Raw genomic sequence first — 19,684 nt, 5'->3', positions numbered from 1 at the left:
GTGTAAATCAGAAAACAAAAAGAACTGTGTCAAATACATACAGTTTATTACAGAAGCATATTGCATTCACTTGAATAAATTTAAAAAATCTGAGTTTTTCTGAGTTATTTATTTTTTGGTCTGTTTTTTGAGGTAATTATTTCTGTTTTTCTGAATAATGTTTTCTCTCCTGTTCTTCTGACTAATCTTTTTTCCTGTTTCTGTGGCTATTTTTTTCCCTGTTTTTTGGAGTAATTTTTCCTGTTTTTCGGGGTAATTATTTTTCTGTTTTTCGTGGTAATTTTTTTCTCTAAAATTATTGAGATACTTCGCGAGAACAGCCAACCTGCAAGTGACTCCCATCTATGGTGACTCCTGCTCTGCACATATGCCCAGTTTCTGAGCTTTTTGGTGGGACTTTGTCTTTTGACCAATATATGCAATTAGAGAGAGAACAGGCAAAGAGGAAGAAAGATATATAATAATAGTAATACCATCTATATGACTTAAAGACAGGACAATCTCCCAATGTCTTAAACCCAGATCAAAGTAAAACTTCATTAAACTAAACAAGCAGGTCATGTTTGCTTCCATTACATCGAGCTCTCAATAAAGAGTGGATGTGTCCAATGTTTTGAATGCCCTCTAAACTTAGCCCGAAAAACAGAAAAGAAAGAAATTACTCAGAAAATCAGAAAGAAATTCCCCCGAAAAACCAAGTATAAAAATAAATTACTCTGGAAAACAGAAACAAAAATACTCAGAAAAACAGAAATAATTACCTCGAAAAACAGACCAAAATTAAATTACTCAGAATTTTTTTTTTTCAATTCAAGTGAATGCAATACGCTTCAGTAGTTTATGATCAAATACAATATAAAAAAACCCAAAACTGCTACAAAACTGTAAAAACAAACAAACAGCATAAATTATTGCAGTATCATAGAAAAACATGAAATATACATATTTTATGAAATCATGCTGTTGAGTCAGTGTAAGAGTTCTGATCTATGGCTTGTAGAAATCAAGTCTCTTCACATGGATAAAGGAGATCAGCTATGTGGCACCTCACACTGAAATCTTGTCTGCATCTGTCACTGCGTTGTGAAGCCTGTAGTGTTCCAGGAGCTTTCTCCAAGCTCCACTGCAGTTGAGCAACTCTTGGTTCCCTTTGAGAACACAGACATAAGTGACAGCAGAGGTCAGATATGTTGATGCTCTTCAGGTCATTTGATCACTCAGCCTTCAGACTGGAGAATAGGTAGAAAAAAAGAGATCTCACCAATGATGCACAGTCCTTCCTTGGCCCTGGTGATGCCCACATTGATCTGGTTTGGATCACCTACAAAGCCAATGTGTTTGGACAGCCAGGGTCTGTTTGGTTCACTCTGAATGTCTTCACTTGCCAAAGAGCACACAGTCGATAAGATGACATAACGCCATTCACTTCCTAGAAGACAAAATGCAAAATGCTTCATGTTAGATGATGAACTTTCATTATACAAGGATGTTCTCTGTCTTCTTCTGTGTTGCACTGGTTTACTGTACTTTTTATTTTATGACATCTATCAGTGTCAACTACTTCACATATTAGTATTTTATATACTAAATGTAAGATCTGGTCATAAAATATGACACACTGCTATTTTCAGCTACACAGCAGTGTAGGGAGCAGTTAGACACAGCACCAGTAGGACAAACATGAAAATACTGGTTACATGTTATACATTTTATTTATTTGCAAGGAATTCATCACAATGAGTAGTTTTACTCTGGATACTTTGCCAATGTGGTGTTGCTACTTTACTTTCAGTAAAGGATTTGTCATTCAGAGGAAGCAGAGAGCTACACTGTTACCTTGACTTTTCGTGATTGTGGTAACAGTGATTTGATCCATTTTCTTCTTCTTCAGCTTTTCTCTGATTTCTGACACTTGGGCATTATAGGGCGACAGGATCACAATACTCTGCTGTTCAACTTTGGCTTGCTTCACCAGCTTTTCAGCTATCTCAATCTGCAAAAGAACCAAAACATTACAATTACTGTAGGTCAATGACACTATGATAACTTTCCCCCTTGTGTTTTATTATTAATGTTTAAACACAAGGAAAAACAAGGGTGATTTATACTGTACCACTTTGTCTCTCTCTTCCGAGTTTGCTTTAGAGTTCTGGTTGCCCTTGACTGTGTTCACAACCAGACTGTTGGTCTTTCCTATGATGTGCCCAAACACGATTGGCATCGTTTTGTCACCAACACGTAGGACACTGCTTGGCTGCTCCACACCAGTTTTCAGCTTTCCATAATAATATGCATTTGATGGGAACTTGCATATGTCCTCATGCTATGAAGGCACATGGTTTATAATTGTTGATTATAATTAATAAAAGTAATACAATATTGCAACCAGTTCATATAAACATTAATAATATACAACAAGCTGTATGAGTTACACACTATACACAATATGTGTATACATAGTGTATATTTCATGTTCTCACCATTCTGTACTGTGTGTCTAGCATCACTGCCCTGTCATCATGGATTGTAAAGTAGCGTTCAAACAGAGACTTAGCCATCCCCAGCTTCCTCACACGCTCATTCCTCACAACAGGTCGTAACTGTTTGTGGTCACCAATCAAAACAATCTGAAAGTCAAATTGTAAGACAACTGAGTGAAATAGTTCTCTAAATGTAATTAGTCATTATTCATCAGGAATCCTGTTTTCAGTGCCTTCCCATGAACACATGACCAAAGACTTGTGGGGGATATATAGACAACACAACAAAGAAGGCTAACAATGTGCATGTAATTATCATGACAAAAATGGCATCTTCTTCATCCTAGCAATAAATGTAATTCAGCTCTGGTGAACATTTCACCAAATGTAGGCCTATTTTCTAAAAGAATGTGCCATTTATTTAATTTTTAATAACCATGGTTGTCACATTTCCTAATCCAGTAAACAAATTATACTACACCACACTTCTGGCAATTATATATATATATATATATATACTGTATACATACATATATATATATATATACAGTATATACACATAATGTGACGTCCCTCTCGTCCCCTTTTCCTCGGGCTTCTTGGCTCAGGAGCCAGTGGGTGGGACTAGAGAGGACGTCAGGGAACCTACCTACACCTGTGTAGTTTAGGCCTCAGCCTATTTAGCTAGCTGCTTTGTAGTTACTTGCATCTCTTCTCTTCTGTCCAGGCCTCCACCAACCAGATGGGTGAGACTTTTGGTTTCGGTTTTGTTGGCACATATCAGACTACACATTTCACTCATCCACACACTACAGTCACGACTGATATAACCGATTATCATTGTTATTTTAACTTAAGTTTGTAATAATTATTATTTTAGATAGATACTGTGTGGCATATGACTTTAAGCCACAGTACCTGAAGTCACGGCAGGTTGACGTCACTGCCGTAAAGTATTCAATGTAACAACAGGTAACATGGTAGTCGCACATGTAAAATAAACTACAGTGAGCACAGAGAAGTCGTCCGCACTTTCTTGAACATAACATTGGCGACGAAGATGGAGCTTCCATTCTCACCTCTTCCTCCATTCCTCGCTCTACCCGGGTAGCCGCCAGTCCCGTGGCCCCGCTGGTACGAGTCTTTTCGGACATTTATTGAGGCCATCGGGTTAGCCGATGCTAGCGACGCGCGGCTAAGGGCGATGCTAATCCACAGCCTGGGCAGCGAGGGACAACGGATCTTCTGGACTCTTGGACCAGCCACGACGTACGACGACTGTGTCGCCCTGCTCTCCGGACATTTCGCTGCCCCACAGAGCGTCATGGTACGGCGTATCGTCTTCAGGCAGCGCCGACAGCGACCCGGTGAGTCGGTCCACCATTATACCGCCGACCTCCGGTGTTTGGCCAGCCTCTGCAAATTTGGCGCTTTGGAGGAGGAGATGATCAGGGACCAGCTAGCGGAACACACAACGGACCCTAAGCTGCGAGAGAAATTGTTTATGGCACCGGACGACATGACGCTATCAAAAGCAGTGGAGATAGCCTTCCAACTCGAGTCGGCTGCTCTGTTAGCATCCCGGCTAGCTGCTTCGGACCCTGCCCCCTCTCGCCTCGCTCCACTGGCTCAGACGGTAGCTCTCACTGCCCCGCTCTCCGAGCACACCTCTCTCCCCGACGAGCTCGAGGTTAACGTCGCGGGACGCCGGGGCGCCACGGCACGTCAAAGCTGTGGGAATTGCGGCTCTTCATCACACTCCACACGCGCGCCCGCCTGTCCAGCCATGGGACAGAGGTGCCAACGCTGCGGTAAGCTGAACCACTTCTCCAAAGTGTGCCGCTCTGCGCCCGCACCTGCGAACCCCAGGTCTCACTCATCCATTGCTTCAAACCCGACCACCATCCACTCTGTGGACTCCAGCACTAAACCATTTAAGTGGTGCACTGTGGAGCTGGATGGCGTGTCCCTGTCGCTGCTGCTGGACACTGCAGCCTCCAGATCCCTGCTAAACGAAGCAACGGTCTGTCGGCTCTTTCCCCGGCTGATGATTAAGCCTGGTGCGGATGATCTGTACGGCTATGGACACGTTAGAATTGGCATGGTTGGTACTGCGACCTTTGCCGTACGCTATGGCTCAAGGACTCATGGCGCCAACCTCCTCGGTTTGACCTGTTCTGTGCCCTGGGCTTCTCCATCACAGACAACGTGGGTGCCACCATACTCACGGTGGCCACACCCTGGCTGCACCGCTGGCCTTCGCTGTTCGCTGGGCTGGGCTGCCTCACTTCCTTTAACCACCAACCGCTCCTAAACCCAGCTGTGGCCCCGGTCATCCAACCCCTCCGCCGCCTGCCCCTTGCTCTACGTGACGATGTCACAGCTGAGCTACAGAAACTCTTGGACGCTGGCATCATTGAGCGGGTGGACGCATCACCGTGGATCTCCAACCTGGTGGTGGCACGGAAAAAGACAGGCGGCCTGCGACCCTGCATCGACCTCAGGCAGGTGAACAAGGCGGTGATTCCTGATAAGTACCCATTGCCCACAACAGAGGAGCTCTCGGCCAAATTTCACGGCTCGACGGTCTTCTCCAAGCTCGACCTCCGCCAGGGCTACCTGCAGGTTCCCCTGCACCCAGAGAGCCGCAACCTCACTGCCTTTGTGACACACATGGGGGTCTTCAGGTACACCCGCATGCCTTTTGGACTTAGCTCCGCCCCCAGCTACTTCCAGAAGATCATGTCCACTATCTTCGCTGGTATCCCAGGTGTGGTCGTGTACCTGGATGACATAGTGGTGCATGGAGCGACATCAGCCTTGCACGACGACCGCCTCTCCAAGGTGCTTGATGTGCTCGCCCACCACAACCTCACGCTGAACGGGGAGAAATGCATCTTTTCTGTGCCAGTCGTTGAGTTTGTGGGGTTCCGTCTGACTGCTGACGGCCTCAGCCCACTCCACTCAAACGTTGAAGCTATCCTGCGGCTGCCCGAGCCCTCCTGCCCGGCGCAGCTGTCCTCATTCCTGGGTATGACTGCGTTTTACCTACGTTTCCTTCCCCACTACTCGGAGACCACCGCACCGCTACGTGCCCTCCTTAAACAGGATGTGCCCTGGTCCTGGACACCTGCATGCTCTGCCGCAGTCAGTCAGCTAAAAGCTCAGCTCACCTCTCCTCCTGTGCTCGCCCACTTTGACCTGCAGAGCCCCACGTTAGTGACCTGTGATGCGTCCAACACCGCAGTGGGTGCTGTCCTGTCCCAGCTCCACGGGGAGACTGAACGTCCTGTGGCGTTTGCCTCGAGGTCTCTTACCCCTACTGAACAGAAGTACTCTGTGGGGGAGAGGGAAGCTCTGGCCTGCGTCTGGGCATGCGAGCGGTGGCACATGTATCTATACGGGCGGCACTTCACACTCCGGACCGACCACCAGGCACTCACAGCCCTCCTGGCCACGACTGGATCGGGACACAAGCCACTACGCCTGTACCGGTGGTCAGAGAGGTTGCAGGCCTATAACTTCACCACAATGTTTACACCTGGCAGGGACAATGTTGTGGCCGACCTGCTCTCCAGGGCCACGCTCACCTCCGCACCGGACGCCACCCAGGATTGCTCTGAGCCGAAGCTAATTCTCATGTTGCATGAGCCCCTCCAGACAGCTGTCTCCCTGCAGGAGCTCCAGGCAGCGTCCGCACAGGACCCCCTGTTGACTCAGCTCCGCACTTTTATCCAGGAGGGTTGGCCCACCAAGGTGCCGGAGGAGCTAGCGCCTTTCCACCGTGTCAAAGGCGACCTCTCTTGCTGGAATGATGACTGCGTCGCAAGAGGGCTGTGTGCTGTGATCCCCAGTGCCTTGAGACCACGCATCCTGGCCATGGTTCACGAGGGTCACCTAGGCATTGTGAGGGTTAAACAACGCTGCAGGGGTCTGGTTTGGTGGCCAGGCATTGACAGAGACATTGAGACAATGGTAAAGGACTGTACAGCTTGCCTCACCAGTGGTAAGACGGGCCCGCCACCGACACCCCCTTTGCAGCCCCTACCATGGCCAGTGACACCATGGACCCACATCCAGGTGGACATCTGCGGGGAGCTTCACGGTACCCCTCATCACCAACGCTTCCTCCTGGTAGCCTACGACCTCCGCTCCAAATGGCCTGAAGTCCTCCCGGTGGGGTCGGTAACCACCAAGGCAGTCACTGACTTTCTCTCCTCCCTGTTTGCCCGCTGGGGTGTGCCAGACGCCATTACCACCGATAACGGCCCCCAGTTCATCTCAGGCGACTTCGCCTCCTTCATGGAGGGGAAAGGAATCAAACACATCAGAACTGCCCTGTACCACCCGCAGGCCAACGGGGGGGGGGGGGTGGGGGGGGTGGAAAGGTTTAACCAGACCCTCAAGAATGGGTTGAGAGCACACCTGGCTGAGGGCTTCCCGTTTGTTGCTGCGCTACAGAACACCTTGCTACACTACAGGGCTACACCACACGCCACAACAGGCAGCTCTCCGGCCCTCCTGATGCTGGGACGTGAACTCCAGCTTCCCCTAGATCGACTTCGGCCTCCCAGAGAAGACACTCTACCAGTGAAGTCCCCTACCAGCGACACTGTAGCAGGGAGGCAACGCCGGATGAAGCAGCGCTACGACAGGGTGCGTCGGGTGAGATGTCCCACACTCACAGTGTCCGACTGGGTCCGTATCCGCCGGCCCAATCGGTCCCATAAGCTGCTTTCCTTCTGGTCCTCACCACAGCAGATCACAGCACAGTTGGGCCCGGCTACTTTCTGTCTGGCTGACGGCTCCCGTTGGCATGCTAGCCGTCTTAGACAGGTCATGCCACCATCCGCCCAGGACCAGGCCGCTGCAGCTGATCCACGTCACACTGACGGGGACTGGGACTTTTCTTCTCTGCAGCCCGAAAACCCACCAGAACCTGACGCACCGGATGGCGCCCGGGAGCCTGGGCCCCGTCCTGTCCGGGCTCGCCAGAGGCCCTCTTACCTCAGAGACTATGTTTTAGATTAGTGCATGGCCTGTCACGTGGCAGAATAATCCACAAGGCTATGCGGGTAAACTAGCAGTCTACCCTGTTTACCCAGTTATGTTGCACTAACTTGTTTGAGTTTATCCAGTCAGGTTGGCTATGTTCAGGCCTAAGGATGTTATGTCGCACTTGTTTGAGTATGTTCAGCACTTTAGAAAGGGGGGGGGGGGTGAATGTGGCATATGACTTTAAGCCACAGTACCTGAAGTCACGGCAGGTTGACGTCACTGCCGTAAAGTATTCAATGTAACAACAGGTAACATGGTAGTCGCACATGTAAAATAAACTACAGTGAGCACAGAGAAGTCGTCCGCACTTTCTTGAACATAACATACTGTACGTGTTGTCATGTGTGATTCCCATTTCTGTAGTGAACTGAGCCGGTGTGTAACAATAGCTATAAACATAGCTCAAGTTAGTCAGTGCCATATTACTCTTTTTGTTAAGGGTTGGTCAATTTGACAAAAGTGGTCATTATTGATCATTAAATAAAAAGCACACCTTTTCTGGATTGTTGCAGACTAATGGAATCATGGCCTGGGGTTCAGTGGCCATTGCACATTCATCAATGAGGATCTGACGTGCAGTGACTGTCTTAGTCAGGCTTGGTGAGGAAGACTGTGTACATGTGCACAGTATGATGTCATGCCGTTCAAGTTCATATGTCCGAGCATCTCTGAGAAGCTTTTTGTATCTATGAGGAAAAACAATCAGTTAGTGTTACAAATAAAATTCTTCAAAATCAAGCTGACCTGGTCTTTTTGCCTTTTCTATTCTTACTCACTCCTTTTTTTTCTATTTAAAAAAATCTTTTACACCTTGAACAGGGTTTTTAAAAAGGACTAGTTCAACTGTGAAGGCAATGACAGCCCAGAGTAAATGCTGACAATGCAGAAATGTTAACTAATGAAAGCTTGACTCATCATGCAGTGAAGCTAGTTTAAAAAAACGATTTACACATTTTCCCACAGTCTTTGTCAAGAAGGTTGTAAACATAACATAGATAAAGTGCATTGATAGTAGATCTGCTCTGATTTGCCTCAAGGTAACCTAGGCCTATGAATATGGACTGAAAGAGAGAAGATTTGTCACTGTAGAAGAAATCCAAGAAGAGATGAAGGAGGCTCCTGACACAGTGACAAAAGATGACTAAATAACATGCAGGTAGGAATGGGAGAGGTATGGAACAAACGTGTTGCTTCTGAAGGAGAGTATTTTAAAGGGGATAAGAGAGGTACAACTGAATTATTTTTAATGACATAATATCTCGGTTATGTTCCATAAGGAAGGAAACATGCATTCAACATATTTAAAACTGCAAAGAGTTTTGTTCAGTTCAGCTCAGTTCAGTTAAGTTTATTGTCATTCATACATGTGAATAATGGGTGAGTAACATTAATCAGAAAACTCTTAATTCCATACATGTGTGCATTTGAACTTACTCTTTCACCTCTTGAGGAGTCAGCTGTTCAATGCGTTCATCAAAATCTTGTATTTGATCTGAATAAGGGTTTTCTTTTTGCCGTATCCGGTGGTGAAGAGTGATACTCCTAAAAATGATGTAACATATGCCAGTGAAAATGAATAAGAAAGCATTTAAAAACTGAATTTTATTAACTGGTGTGATTACAATACCGAAGTTCTGGTTTGGTACGTTCTTGGCGGAATGTCCTACAGTACAACTGAAGGGTGCAGTCTGGATAAGGGTAGTCAAGCATCTCCACTTGTTGGCTGTAGACTCTGAGGGGTTTCAGTCTGTCCCCAAACCTCAACAGGTACTCTGTATTTAAACAGCATAAGACACACACACACACACACACACACACACACACACACACACACACACACACACACCATGGATTATAGTAACAGAAAGGAAGTAAAACTTCACCAGAGAACACATGAGATATATAGTAGCTTGCCTGCAACAACATCAACAGACTTGTCCGATGGTCCACAGTAGAGAATGACTTGTTTCTTGTTCTCATCTTTTGGGTCAACACATTTCCTTGGGTTCTTAGAGTTCAGCTCGATGAACCAGTACGCTATGTAGACACCTACTACTGTCTTCCCAGTTCCTAAGAGACATGTGGGGGAAAAGTCTTAATCCATAGCAGAAATTATGAAGCATCAAGGTGAATACCATTTCTAGGTCTTACCAGGTGGTCCCTGTATTACTGTAAATGTATCATTTAGAGCTTTGTCCACAGCATTACGCTGACTTTGGTTTAGCTCTGGCATTCCGTAAGGAAGCTGTTCCCTCATGATGGGCCTCCTTGTTTTTACTGCAAAGACAGATGTTTTAAATGACAAAGTGCAATATGTTGTCTGTGTTTCGTTTTGAAAGTGAGACAAGTGGATATGAATAATTAAACTCTAGGCAACTATTTTCTGTCTGATGGACATACCTTTTGGAATGGGTTTCCCAAGTGCTATGCTCTTGACAAGATCACATGCAGAGCGAATGTTGACCACAGCATATTCTTTCCGTCTGCAAAAAAATCATAAAATAATAATGTAACCAAATTAGGCTATAAACAGCATTACATTAATTAGTTACATTGTAAAAGTGAGCTACACTGGAACTTACATGTCAGGCAGGAGCTTTGGGATTATTTCAACTGTGAAACCTGTGTTTTCCTGAAACACACAGTCAGGAATGTTCTCCATAGGCAGGTGATGGACATAGAACTTCACTGTACTTCCATCATTTGAAGAGTTTTTACATTGTTCTACTGGGTTTGTGACAGCATGCGCCACCCATGTGAACTCTTTTGGGTCCACTTGTGCAGAATGTTCCAGAGTTGAAGTCAACTTCAAACCTCTTTTTCGAATGCACAGGAAGCACTTTGAAAGGTTGCATTCAATGGCCCATTCATTGATCCATTCGAGAGGTAAGAAGAAGCTTCCTGTTAGTCTATGTTCCTGCTCCTTTTTAAAGTTTACTGCCAGGTTCTCAATGATAATGCTGTCACTTTCACTCACTGCAGTGGCAGCAGATTCCATCTCACACAATGGTTTCCAGATCTGGACATACTCCTTGGTATCACTATAATCAATCATTGATGGATTATCTGTACACCTGGAGAAGCATGTGATTGAGTTGCGTACATGTTCCACACAAACTTCAAACTTGGGGCGAATGTGAACCAACTGAACAGCAGGTATGGGATAACCTCTTATAAACTCTGAGGTCATTTGGATCTTAAGAGTGTCCCCTGGCTTTAACTGAAGGTCAAAGTCAACATAGTGATTTGCCTTAGAGGTATGTGTGCTAGTCTTGGCTTGAGGCACCTGAGAAGATTCTGGCTGACTCTTTTCATTTTCCGGTGGCTTTGTTTCAGCGTTGATTATGAGTGACTTTGCATGATCCAAATTTTCTTCAACAATTGCATCAACAATGTCTTTCCATATTTTCAGTGAAAGCTCAACAAAGGGAGCACAGTCTGAAAGCATTTTCATCTCCTGGTGGATTTGCATGGTGTCAGCTGCATAGATCCGCCTTTTCCACTTAAGAGTGATGCAGTGATTTTCTTCATCAAAAGATGGTTGGTCCTTCAGCTGTAAATCTTTGTACATAACTGATAAACTCCTTGCAAATATGTTTGTGTTAAAAGGAAATGACACTGCAAAACTTTCTGTGTTAGGATCTGCACTAACAACAAATGCTAGCTTTGTAGCACTTTGTTCTTTCATGCTAACTGCGTAGGAGATTTCCTCAGCCTTTTGTTCATACTCCTTGGCTTGCTTGAGGTTGTGCTCAAATTGATTGCACAAAACTGTAATCTCTGTTCGAGTGTGCTGGACATTCCTGTCACATATGATGGAGTGCAAAAGTCTTTGCAAGACAATGTCCATATACCGCCGTATTGGTGAGGATGCATGTGTGTAATACCTAACGTTCAGAGAATAATGCCCAACTTCTGCCTCAGGGGAGGATTTGGAACGGATGACATAAGCTTTGCTAGAGCACTCTCTGAACTGATTAATGACTGGCTGGAGCAGAGGGTGGATGTCATCTGTTGCGATGAGATCAACCATTTGGTCAATATCATCTGTTCTTGCAGCTGACTGGATATCGTCCCACACTTCTGTGAGTATGTGGAAGTTTCCACAGTTTGGGACTAGTTCTTCATGGGTAACTTTGTGCTGAAGATGAAGATGTAAAGACAGTGGTATGAGTTCTCCATATTTCTTCTTGAAATTTTTAACTTTTTCAGGATCTGGTCCTGCCTGACAGCGAAGGGGTGTGCAATCCCTTGCTTTTTCTGAACCAATCAAAGTCTCAGATGCATGTTTGTTGAATAACACACTCAGCTCTTCAATCATCAGACGGGCCTTGCGCCTCCCGGGCATTCTGTCATCATCAGGTTGAGCATAAGCCCAGTCCTGAAGTCTTCTTTTCCTTTGTGCTTTTGCGAAACAATAAGCCACAGCAACACAATTTTCTACTGAATCAAATTCAGGTGTCTTTCTATATCTTTTGGAGATCATGGCCTCTGCAGCTTTATAAGACAACTTGCTGTTGGACTTGATCAGTGACAGCTGGAATTCAGGCTTTCCAATGACTTCATGTGTTTTCTTGTTTACTTTGAACATCAATGAAACCACCCTACGATCTTGATCTTCCAGAAGACTAAAGCGTTCAGTGCTCAAGTCTTTGGGGAACATATGAATGGGTTCTTCCCTACTGCAGTAATATGTCGCACCACGTTGTTTTGCATCCTCATCTAATTTACTTCCTCGACTCACAAAGCTTGCCACATCTGCAATATGGATTCCTAGCACATATTGGTCTCCTATATCCTTGACACTGATGGCATCATCCAGGTCTGTTGCTTTTTCTGGATCCACAGTGAAAGTGATTATCTCACGTATATCCTGTCTGTGTTTGCTGTCTTCATCTACCAAGGTCACAATCTTATCTGAGTAATATGGAGTGGGTGCAATGTTGAATTCTTCATTCAGGACCCTTAGTCCATTAACCAAAGATCTTCCAGTGGGAAGAATATTTATCACTTTCCCCAATGGAAATGGACAATCTTCTTTCCAGCAAATCACTTGCACCATAAATACATTGTTCTGTTTCAGCTTTTCATCAAGACATTCATATTTTTTAACTTTCCACTGTCCATTAATTTGCCCCCATATTGGAAGTAAGTTACGTTTTTTCTTGCTGATCAGTATGCGTATTTTGGGTGCAGTTTTTGTAATAGGTAAGATCAATTTTTTGACAAATTTGTCATCAGAATTCTGTCTTTGTTGGCTGTAATCTTCATCCTCAAGCACACACACTAGTTTGCGGGCTGATTCATCTTTCTTGGTGATGCTGACCACTCTTGATTCTTGTAAAAGCACTTCATCTCCAGAGAAGGCCTTGCCCAGGTTTGCCCATCCCGTTATACTTATATGTCTGGTGGGGCTATTATATGGTATGACATAACCTCTGTTATGTGATTCCCTGAACAACGTTCCTTTCTTGTACATCTCTGGTTGTTTTTTACATAACTTTAAAGCATCTGTATGATCATCAGCGATATTGTATGATGAACTTGACTTGTGGTGATTGAAGCCTTCTGAATAGTCTTCGTCTGAACTATATTCTGTTTTCAGTTGTTCATATTCATCTTTCAGTTCTTGAAGAATTGAATCAGTAAGAATGCTGCTCTCATCCACATGTTCAGACTTCTGAAACTTTGCAGTTTCCATGACATCTTTTTCAAAAAAATCTCTGGTGAAATGATGTGGTGCAACACCACTGTTGTTGATGCAGTGTTCTATGTAGCTCTTCAAGATTCCTGAGCATTTCCCAAAGCAACAGAGGGCAGCAGCATCTCCAATCACAACCACCTGGGACTGAGCCCTCGTCATTGCTGTGTTTAACACACGAGCATCATTGAACAGCTCCAGACCAGGCAGATGTGATGTTCTTAGGCTATCACGTGTTTTCACAGCTGTCATTATGACAGCCCTGAACTGTTTGCCTGTCGACACATAAAGAGTACTTACAATGAGAACATGTAAAAAGACAATAACATATATGAAATGTGATATTAGTGTAATTTAATGTTTGAATAGGCAGACAGGTGTTCAGTTTGAGTCTAGTCATCCTTTATGTTTAACAAACTGGGATAAACATACTGGATTTCTTAAAGCTAAATCAAAATTACCTTGTACATTTGCAAGATTCTGGACAGGGATATCTGATAGGCCTTTTCTCTTAAGTGCTGTCCGAATTAGTCGAACCTAAGGAACAATTAAGAGAATTAAAATATTAGTCTACAACTCTGACCAAACCCTCTATCATTGATGGAATTAATTAATTTGTTTTAATTTACCTGACATCCCTCTGATAGAACACAGATTGAACTTTGGTCCTTGGGTCCCCATGTTGATGGCCAGTGTTTGAGAATTTCGTTTACTGCTTCAACCACTGTGGAAACCTCTTCTTTGTTATACCAAGACATAGACACAGGGTCCAAGAGACACTCTCCCCTAACATGGTAGAAGTTTAGAGCAGGGCCATTGGCCGGAGATGGAACATTTCCACTAGCTTTGATAATATCATTCTTACCAACATAGAAATGAGTGGATACAAACTCCACAATTTCCTTGGTTGAACGATAGTTTTCACTGAAAATGATTCTGCATTTTTGGGCTGCATCACACTTTTGATCTTGATAGTAATGGAACAAGCGATTAAGGAGTGTGTGATTTGAACGGTGATGATCATCCACTGAGAAAAGTTTTGGCCCCATTTGCATGTGATCTCCTGCTAAAACAACTCTTGTGCTTGGCCCAACTAAACCAAGGGGAATCAAGGCTTCACATTCCAGCATCTGAGAGGCTTCATCAATTAAGATGTGGGTGAAGTATCCCTCTGGGAGCTTTAGGTCATGAAAATGCATTGCCATTGTTGTGGTGGTTATGACTATGTTGTGGCAATCTAGAATAGCTTTTGATGGTGGTAGAAAATCCATGCTGTCTTTCGAAAGAAAGCAGTACTTCAAAGTGATCTTATCTGTGGCAGACAAAGCACTTTTGGTGTTTGCCTTTATTCGAATTGGCCTAATCCCATCATTTTTCTTGATAATGAATGGATGGAAGTGATCTCTGGCATACAGATCTGCAGAACTGAAAGGAAACAAAAATGTCAAAGACAAAATTATAGTTGTGTCATCATATTGAATGTATTTGCAACAACAGCTTAGAGTAGAGAGTGGAGCATGTGCAAGATTCTAAAAATTACTTGGGGATTATATGTCCACATAAAGCAATCACTAAGCATTTCAATACATTTTCAATATTATGTATTACCTGTTGGTGTGGGTGCAAATTAGCACTTTGTTGTGAGGATGCTTACAAAGCTCTCTGGCTGCTGTAGCAAGGGTAGATGTTTTCCCAGTTCCAAATGGTCCATAAATGAGGAGTGGTGCCACGCTTTCTTTGATACTGGAATTCCCAGTAATATAGTCAACTGCTGACTGTTGCTTCATGTTCAGCTTCTCATAGTGAATGTCATTTACAGGAACACTGCAGATTTTAAGATCTGGTAGCACTCTTTTCATATCATGAAAGAGGTCTACAGCCTTGTGCATGTTGCAGAAGCTGTAGCGGTCCAGCTGAAACTGCACTTCCATTTGATATGATTCATTTCTTTTGAGCATAAGATCTGAGCAACATCTTTTAGACAGTTGCAAATACATTTTGTTTTCACTCCACTGCAGGATGTTGGCCTCATAGACCTTGGGTTTTTGACCACTTGAATTTAAAGGGGCTATCAAGCCAGATGTGATGCTTCGTTTCAGTACCTGTCCCTCAGGCGTGTCCAGTGTGAGATTACAGGGTGTTGAGACAGAACAGAACAGTTGTCCTGAAGGAGCAAATATCTTGCCAAACTCTGGACTGTTCAACATATCCAGTGTTTGAATTTCTCCACAAACATTTAGCCTAAATAGGAAAAAAAGCTTAGGTATTGTTTTGAAAATATGTGCTAATTCCAAACATCATAAAAGGAATAGTGCACAGATACAGAATATCATTACCTTGAAACAACCTGGTCCTCTGCTTGCTCCTCTTTGTACAAAAAGTGGTGCATGCTTTCTTTGTAGTTCTCATGATTCAAAGGTGTTTGGCTCTTATAGGTGGACTCAAATAGAAAGTTAATCTGAGGAGGCTTGTACTCCTTTAACAGCTCCTCCTGTTCTTCTTTCCTGGTGGAACATGGGATGATAACCCTGTTCCCTCGATGCCAACGCTCAACACTTTGAAAGGCATCTCCATGGGTCATAGTTGGTTGTTCGATGTCATCCAATGATGGCTGGCCCACTCTCACTCTGAGCTTTTTCAAGAGCACTGGTCTCATGTCAAAATCTAGCACTAACCACTGTTCATACAGACCTGGGTTGGTGCATGTGAAAGACACAGTGATGTCATAGGTCATGTCATCACTGAGAAAGTGTTCACCTGGGGAGTGACTGCAGGGCGCTAAACTGAAGGCATCAAGTGTAAATGATGCTCCTGGTTCTTGTTTCAGCAGCGCCACATGCACAAGCTGTCTCTGTACAACCACAAAAGTAATAATTTAGCATACTATGATGAGGACATTAAAGATAAAATTATTTGAAGATTGATTTGAAGACTGTGTGTATACTACACTGACACATGGCACTGTAACTAGGCTAATACTAAAAGGTGGCATTTAACTCTTGCTGGCAATGTAATGCTGCTGGTATCAACCAGCAATAAGCACAGCTTGAAATTGAAGGCAATTCTGAAGTGTAAATCTCAAAGTGCAGTACTACTGACAGTCACCGGAAGTGTCAACTTCTCTCATAGAACACAAAGTCAATAAGTTTCCAGGTGAAAGCTTTCTTTCTGTCGGACATGTGTCTGGTTGGTGCTATTTATGTGTCAGCCAACTACAGTCCTCACACAGGGCAGGTTTTTTTTCATTACATTGATTATCTGCCAGTTTAACCCTCTCAAAGTGAAGAAAATCCTTCCAGATAAAACAAAGTTCCTCAAAAGAGTCAAATAAACAATAAACCTCAAAGCTAATTTTCAGGAGGGAAAACGACAACAAAGTCCCAGTTTAAACTAAATCACAGAAAAAGAGGAAATGCACTTCGGCCGCTCTGTTAACGTGAGCACCAAAATAAAAAAGAAGTTCTGCAACCGCAACACACTGGTGACACTTCCTGTGTGTCCAGGCCCTTACCTCTGTTTCAACTTGAAAGATCCACTGAAGTGTTTCATTGATGTGTTCACACTCCAAAGTTAAATCTTTATCACAAGAGATGGTGACATCATCAACTTGTTCTGACATCTGTTGAAATATGAAATGGAGAATTTAAATACTTTGAATTGGTAGGAACTGAAGAGTAAGTTTATCAAACTGACAGTAATTATATTATTAGTAATAGTAGTGATAGTAACTAGTTGTAACTGCCTTTGTTACCTGATAAATGTCAGGACTGACAAAACCTCTTTAAGTGGAGGATTAAGTTTGCTAGGACCTTTAGAAAGATTGGGAGAATGTGTATGCTATGAAGGCCAGATTAAAGATTCTTTGATAACATGGTGTGACATCCTGCCAAATAAACAATCTTTGTTAGTTTGTATTTTTATTTGTATCTACCGTCCATACTGAATACCCCGTATGGTCAATGGATCATGTTCTGACAACACATTGGGTAAAAATACTTGGCAGGGCATCAGATGCCATGTCATATTCTGTTTATGTTACCTCTTGTCAAATACCTCACATGCACTACTATATAGGCTGGTCTCTCAGCCGCTTTGTATCATCATCATCAACTGTATTCTTGAATGTTGTGCTTGTCACACCTTGCTCTGTTAATCAAGTTACTTTTTGGTTCTCCCAGTGTCTTGTCTTTTGTTTCCTGTTTTATTTTTAAACTCACCTCTTTTCATTTCAGGTCCTTCACTTCCTGCCCTCATGTTTTTTCCGCCTGTGTGATTACCTGCCCCGCCCTAATGTGTTGCACCTATGTCTCCCCTCCCTGTAGAGTATTTAGTCTGTTTGTTTTCTCCCCTCTGAGCCAGTTCGTCTTGTTCCCCTGTGACAGCGGCCCAGCCTTTCTTGTATTTTCCCTTGAGTCTCTTGTGTTATTGACCATCTTTTTGACCCTGCCTTTTTGCCTGTCATCTTTATATCTTTGCCTCTGCTGCCTGATCACCTGTGTACCGACTTTGGCTTGATTAAATGGTCTGTTTCTCTGAGGACGAGTCTGCTTTTGAGTGCCTGCTCTCGTCAACCATCACAGTGTTTGCTCTATATGATGATCTGGCCCATATTAAACATGTATTAAGAAATAACTCCTGATTTGCCTCATCTTCTCATCTTCAAGATCATCACAACAACATCTTCAACAGAAAAAGACAAACAGACAAAAACTATTTGAGCCTCATACTCACAATGCACACTTCATTGCTGCTGTTTTTGTATTCTTCCAAAAGCCTGTCATTATAGCTCATGTAACCTTGGGCTTCAATGTTATGTCTGATCTCCTCTTCCTCTTCAGCACGCATCACCCACTCCTTCAGTTCTTCCATAGAATGAGCTTTTGGACAATTGTTGCCATACTCACATGTTTGTGGTCTAAGATGAAAAGGAAATTTCAGCACAAACAGACATTGGCACAGATAAAAATAATAGAAAGAAATGTTTGTGTGTTGATTACCTGTCACACAGCCAAAACTCAGCTCGGCGATTGTGTGGAGGCTGCCGACCTTTCCACCTGATGGTGGTGTCATCAGAGAATAACTGGGCATGTTCCAAAGAGGAGCAGTGCTTGAAGAAGCTCTCTGGGGAGGAAAGGGCCAGGAGGCAGACTTTGCAGTACATGGTGACCTGTCTGGACTGTTTCTGCTCCTGCTGGCTCAACTGAAGGAGATGAGGCCGGACTAAGAGTCCACTCTGTTCTGCTTTCCACACCGCCATCTCCACCTCACTCTGGGCAGACGAACAGAGGCCGGCCTGATGCCAGCAGGGCTTGCCTTGCTTGACATGACTGCAGTACTTAAACTGACAGTTTTGGGGAAGTGAGCGCACCTGACTGTAGATGTGCTTTCTGTTATTCTCTGATAAGTGATAAACTAAGATTGGGTTCCAGGTGTGTGCTTCATTTGCCGAGCAAGTAGCGTTCCACCTTTTGACTGTTAATCTTTGTGGACAATCATGAAAGCAGTCTTTACAGAGCTCAATGAATTCCCCTGAAAACTTTTGGAGTATGCTTTCAGCTGCACTTTCAGGTGTTATTGAAATATGCTCAGATTCAGCTACATGTCTGATTAACTCATCTTTATCTATTTTTTTCCCTCTAACATAGTTCCATACAGTGGCCTCTTCGAAGCTTCTGGCAAAAGTGCAGCTCTCTCCATGTTGTGTGCATCCAGAGCCCTCAACATAGAAGTCACAAGCTTTGTAAAAGACATTTTTACCAAAGTTTCCACATTTAGGCCGCTCAGAGACAGGTCTCCATTGGTAAGTGGCTTTGGCTTTGACTAAAAGCTGATTTCTACTGCACTTGTGAATTACTGACTCAACAGTGTATGTTATTTCATTCTCCTTAACAGAGCACAGATCACACACAGTCTTCAAATCTAAATCTACAAGGTCACCCAGAGGTTTAGATGTGTTACTCTGATCAGATCCTCTCTCAGACTGAGATATAAGATAGCAGAGATGGTCGTGGTCTAATCCCTGACGCTTTTCAAAATTCCACACTGCTGCTTCCTCAGCACTTCTTGCAAAGGTGCATCGGTTTTGGTGCCTTGTGCAACTAGAGCCCTCCACAAAGAACTTACATCTCATATACTGACTAGGCTTTGGAAAAGTGGGACGTCTAGAAACTGGCCTCCATTTGCTGCCACCTTTGGCTCTGCAGAGCAGGAGATCATGTGAACACTGGTGCTGGACTGATTTTAAGGAATATGTAATTTCTTTCTCTTTGACAGAGCACTGAGTGCATACAAGTTTGAGGTCATGTGTTGATGAAAGTAGAGCCAGTTTGGACCCCCCAGCTGACATTGTGACACATGCATAATGCTGAAGACAGCACTTGAATACGGGATATTCAAGTATGGCCCTGCGGATTGTAGGAATGTGGACTCAGAGGTTCAGTAGTAT

General features: G+C 43.9%; 1 protein-coding gene across 1 annotated transcript; it reads right to left on the bottom strand.

Moving 5' to 3' along the window:
* Window positions 1-919: 919 nt before the first annotated feature.
* LOC128355158 (helicase with zinc finger domain 2-like) lies at window positions 920-19,684 on the bottom strand. The gene is made up of 19 exons (XM_053315394.1): window positions 18,237-19,684; window positions 17,971-18,154; window positions 16,751-16,858; window positions 15,576-16,090; window positions 14,848-15,480; window positions 13,869-14,664; window positions 13,701-13,776; window positions 10,121-13,514; window positions 9,935-10,021; window positions 9,690-9,805; window positions 9,453-9,608; window positions 9,166-9,310; window positions 8,973-9,080; window positions 8,032-8,224; window positions 2,481-2,627; window positions 2,114-2,323; window positions 1,837-1,993; window positions 1,262-1,429; window positions 920-1,148 (listed from the first exon to the last, which is right to left on the bottom strand). The coding sequence occupies exons 1-19, from the start codon at window positions 19,583-19,585 to the stop codon at window positions 1,048-1,050; spliced, it is 8,643 nt and encodes a 2,880-aa protein (XP_053171369.1). The 5' UTR covers window positions 19,586-19,684; the 3' UTR covers window positions 920-1,047.

Source organism: Scomber japonicus, chromosome 3 (assembly GCF_027409825.1).
Source record: "Scomber japonicus isolate fScoJap1 chromosome 3, fScoJap1.pri, whole genome shotgun sequence".
Lineage (NCBI taxonomy): Eukaryota > Metazoa > Chordata > Actinopteri > Scombriformes > Scombridae > Scomber > Scomber japonicus.
This window is presented reverse-complemented; position numbering and strand designations above follow the sequence as displayed.

What these genes read in the sequence shown, in the direction of transcription:
- LOC128355158 (XM_053315394.1), bottom strand. Translation starts at nt 19,585, where the DNA reads ATGTCAGCTGGGGGGTCCAAACTGGCTCTACTTTCATCAACACATGAC. An exon ending in AGTAATACAGGGACCACCTG is followed by an intron (nt 9,609 to 9,689) that starts GTAAGACCTAGA and finishes CATGTCTCTTAG; the next exon opens with GAACTGGGAAGACAGTAGTA. An exon ending in CACAATCACGAAAAGTCAAG is followed by an intron (nt 1,430 to 1,836) that starts GTAACAGTGTAG and finishes TTTGTCTTCTAG; the next exon opens with GAAGTGAATGGCGTTATGTC.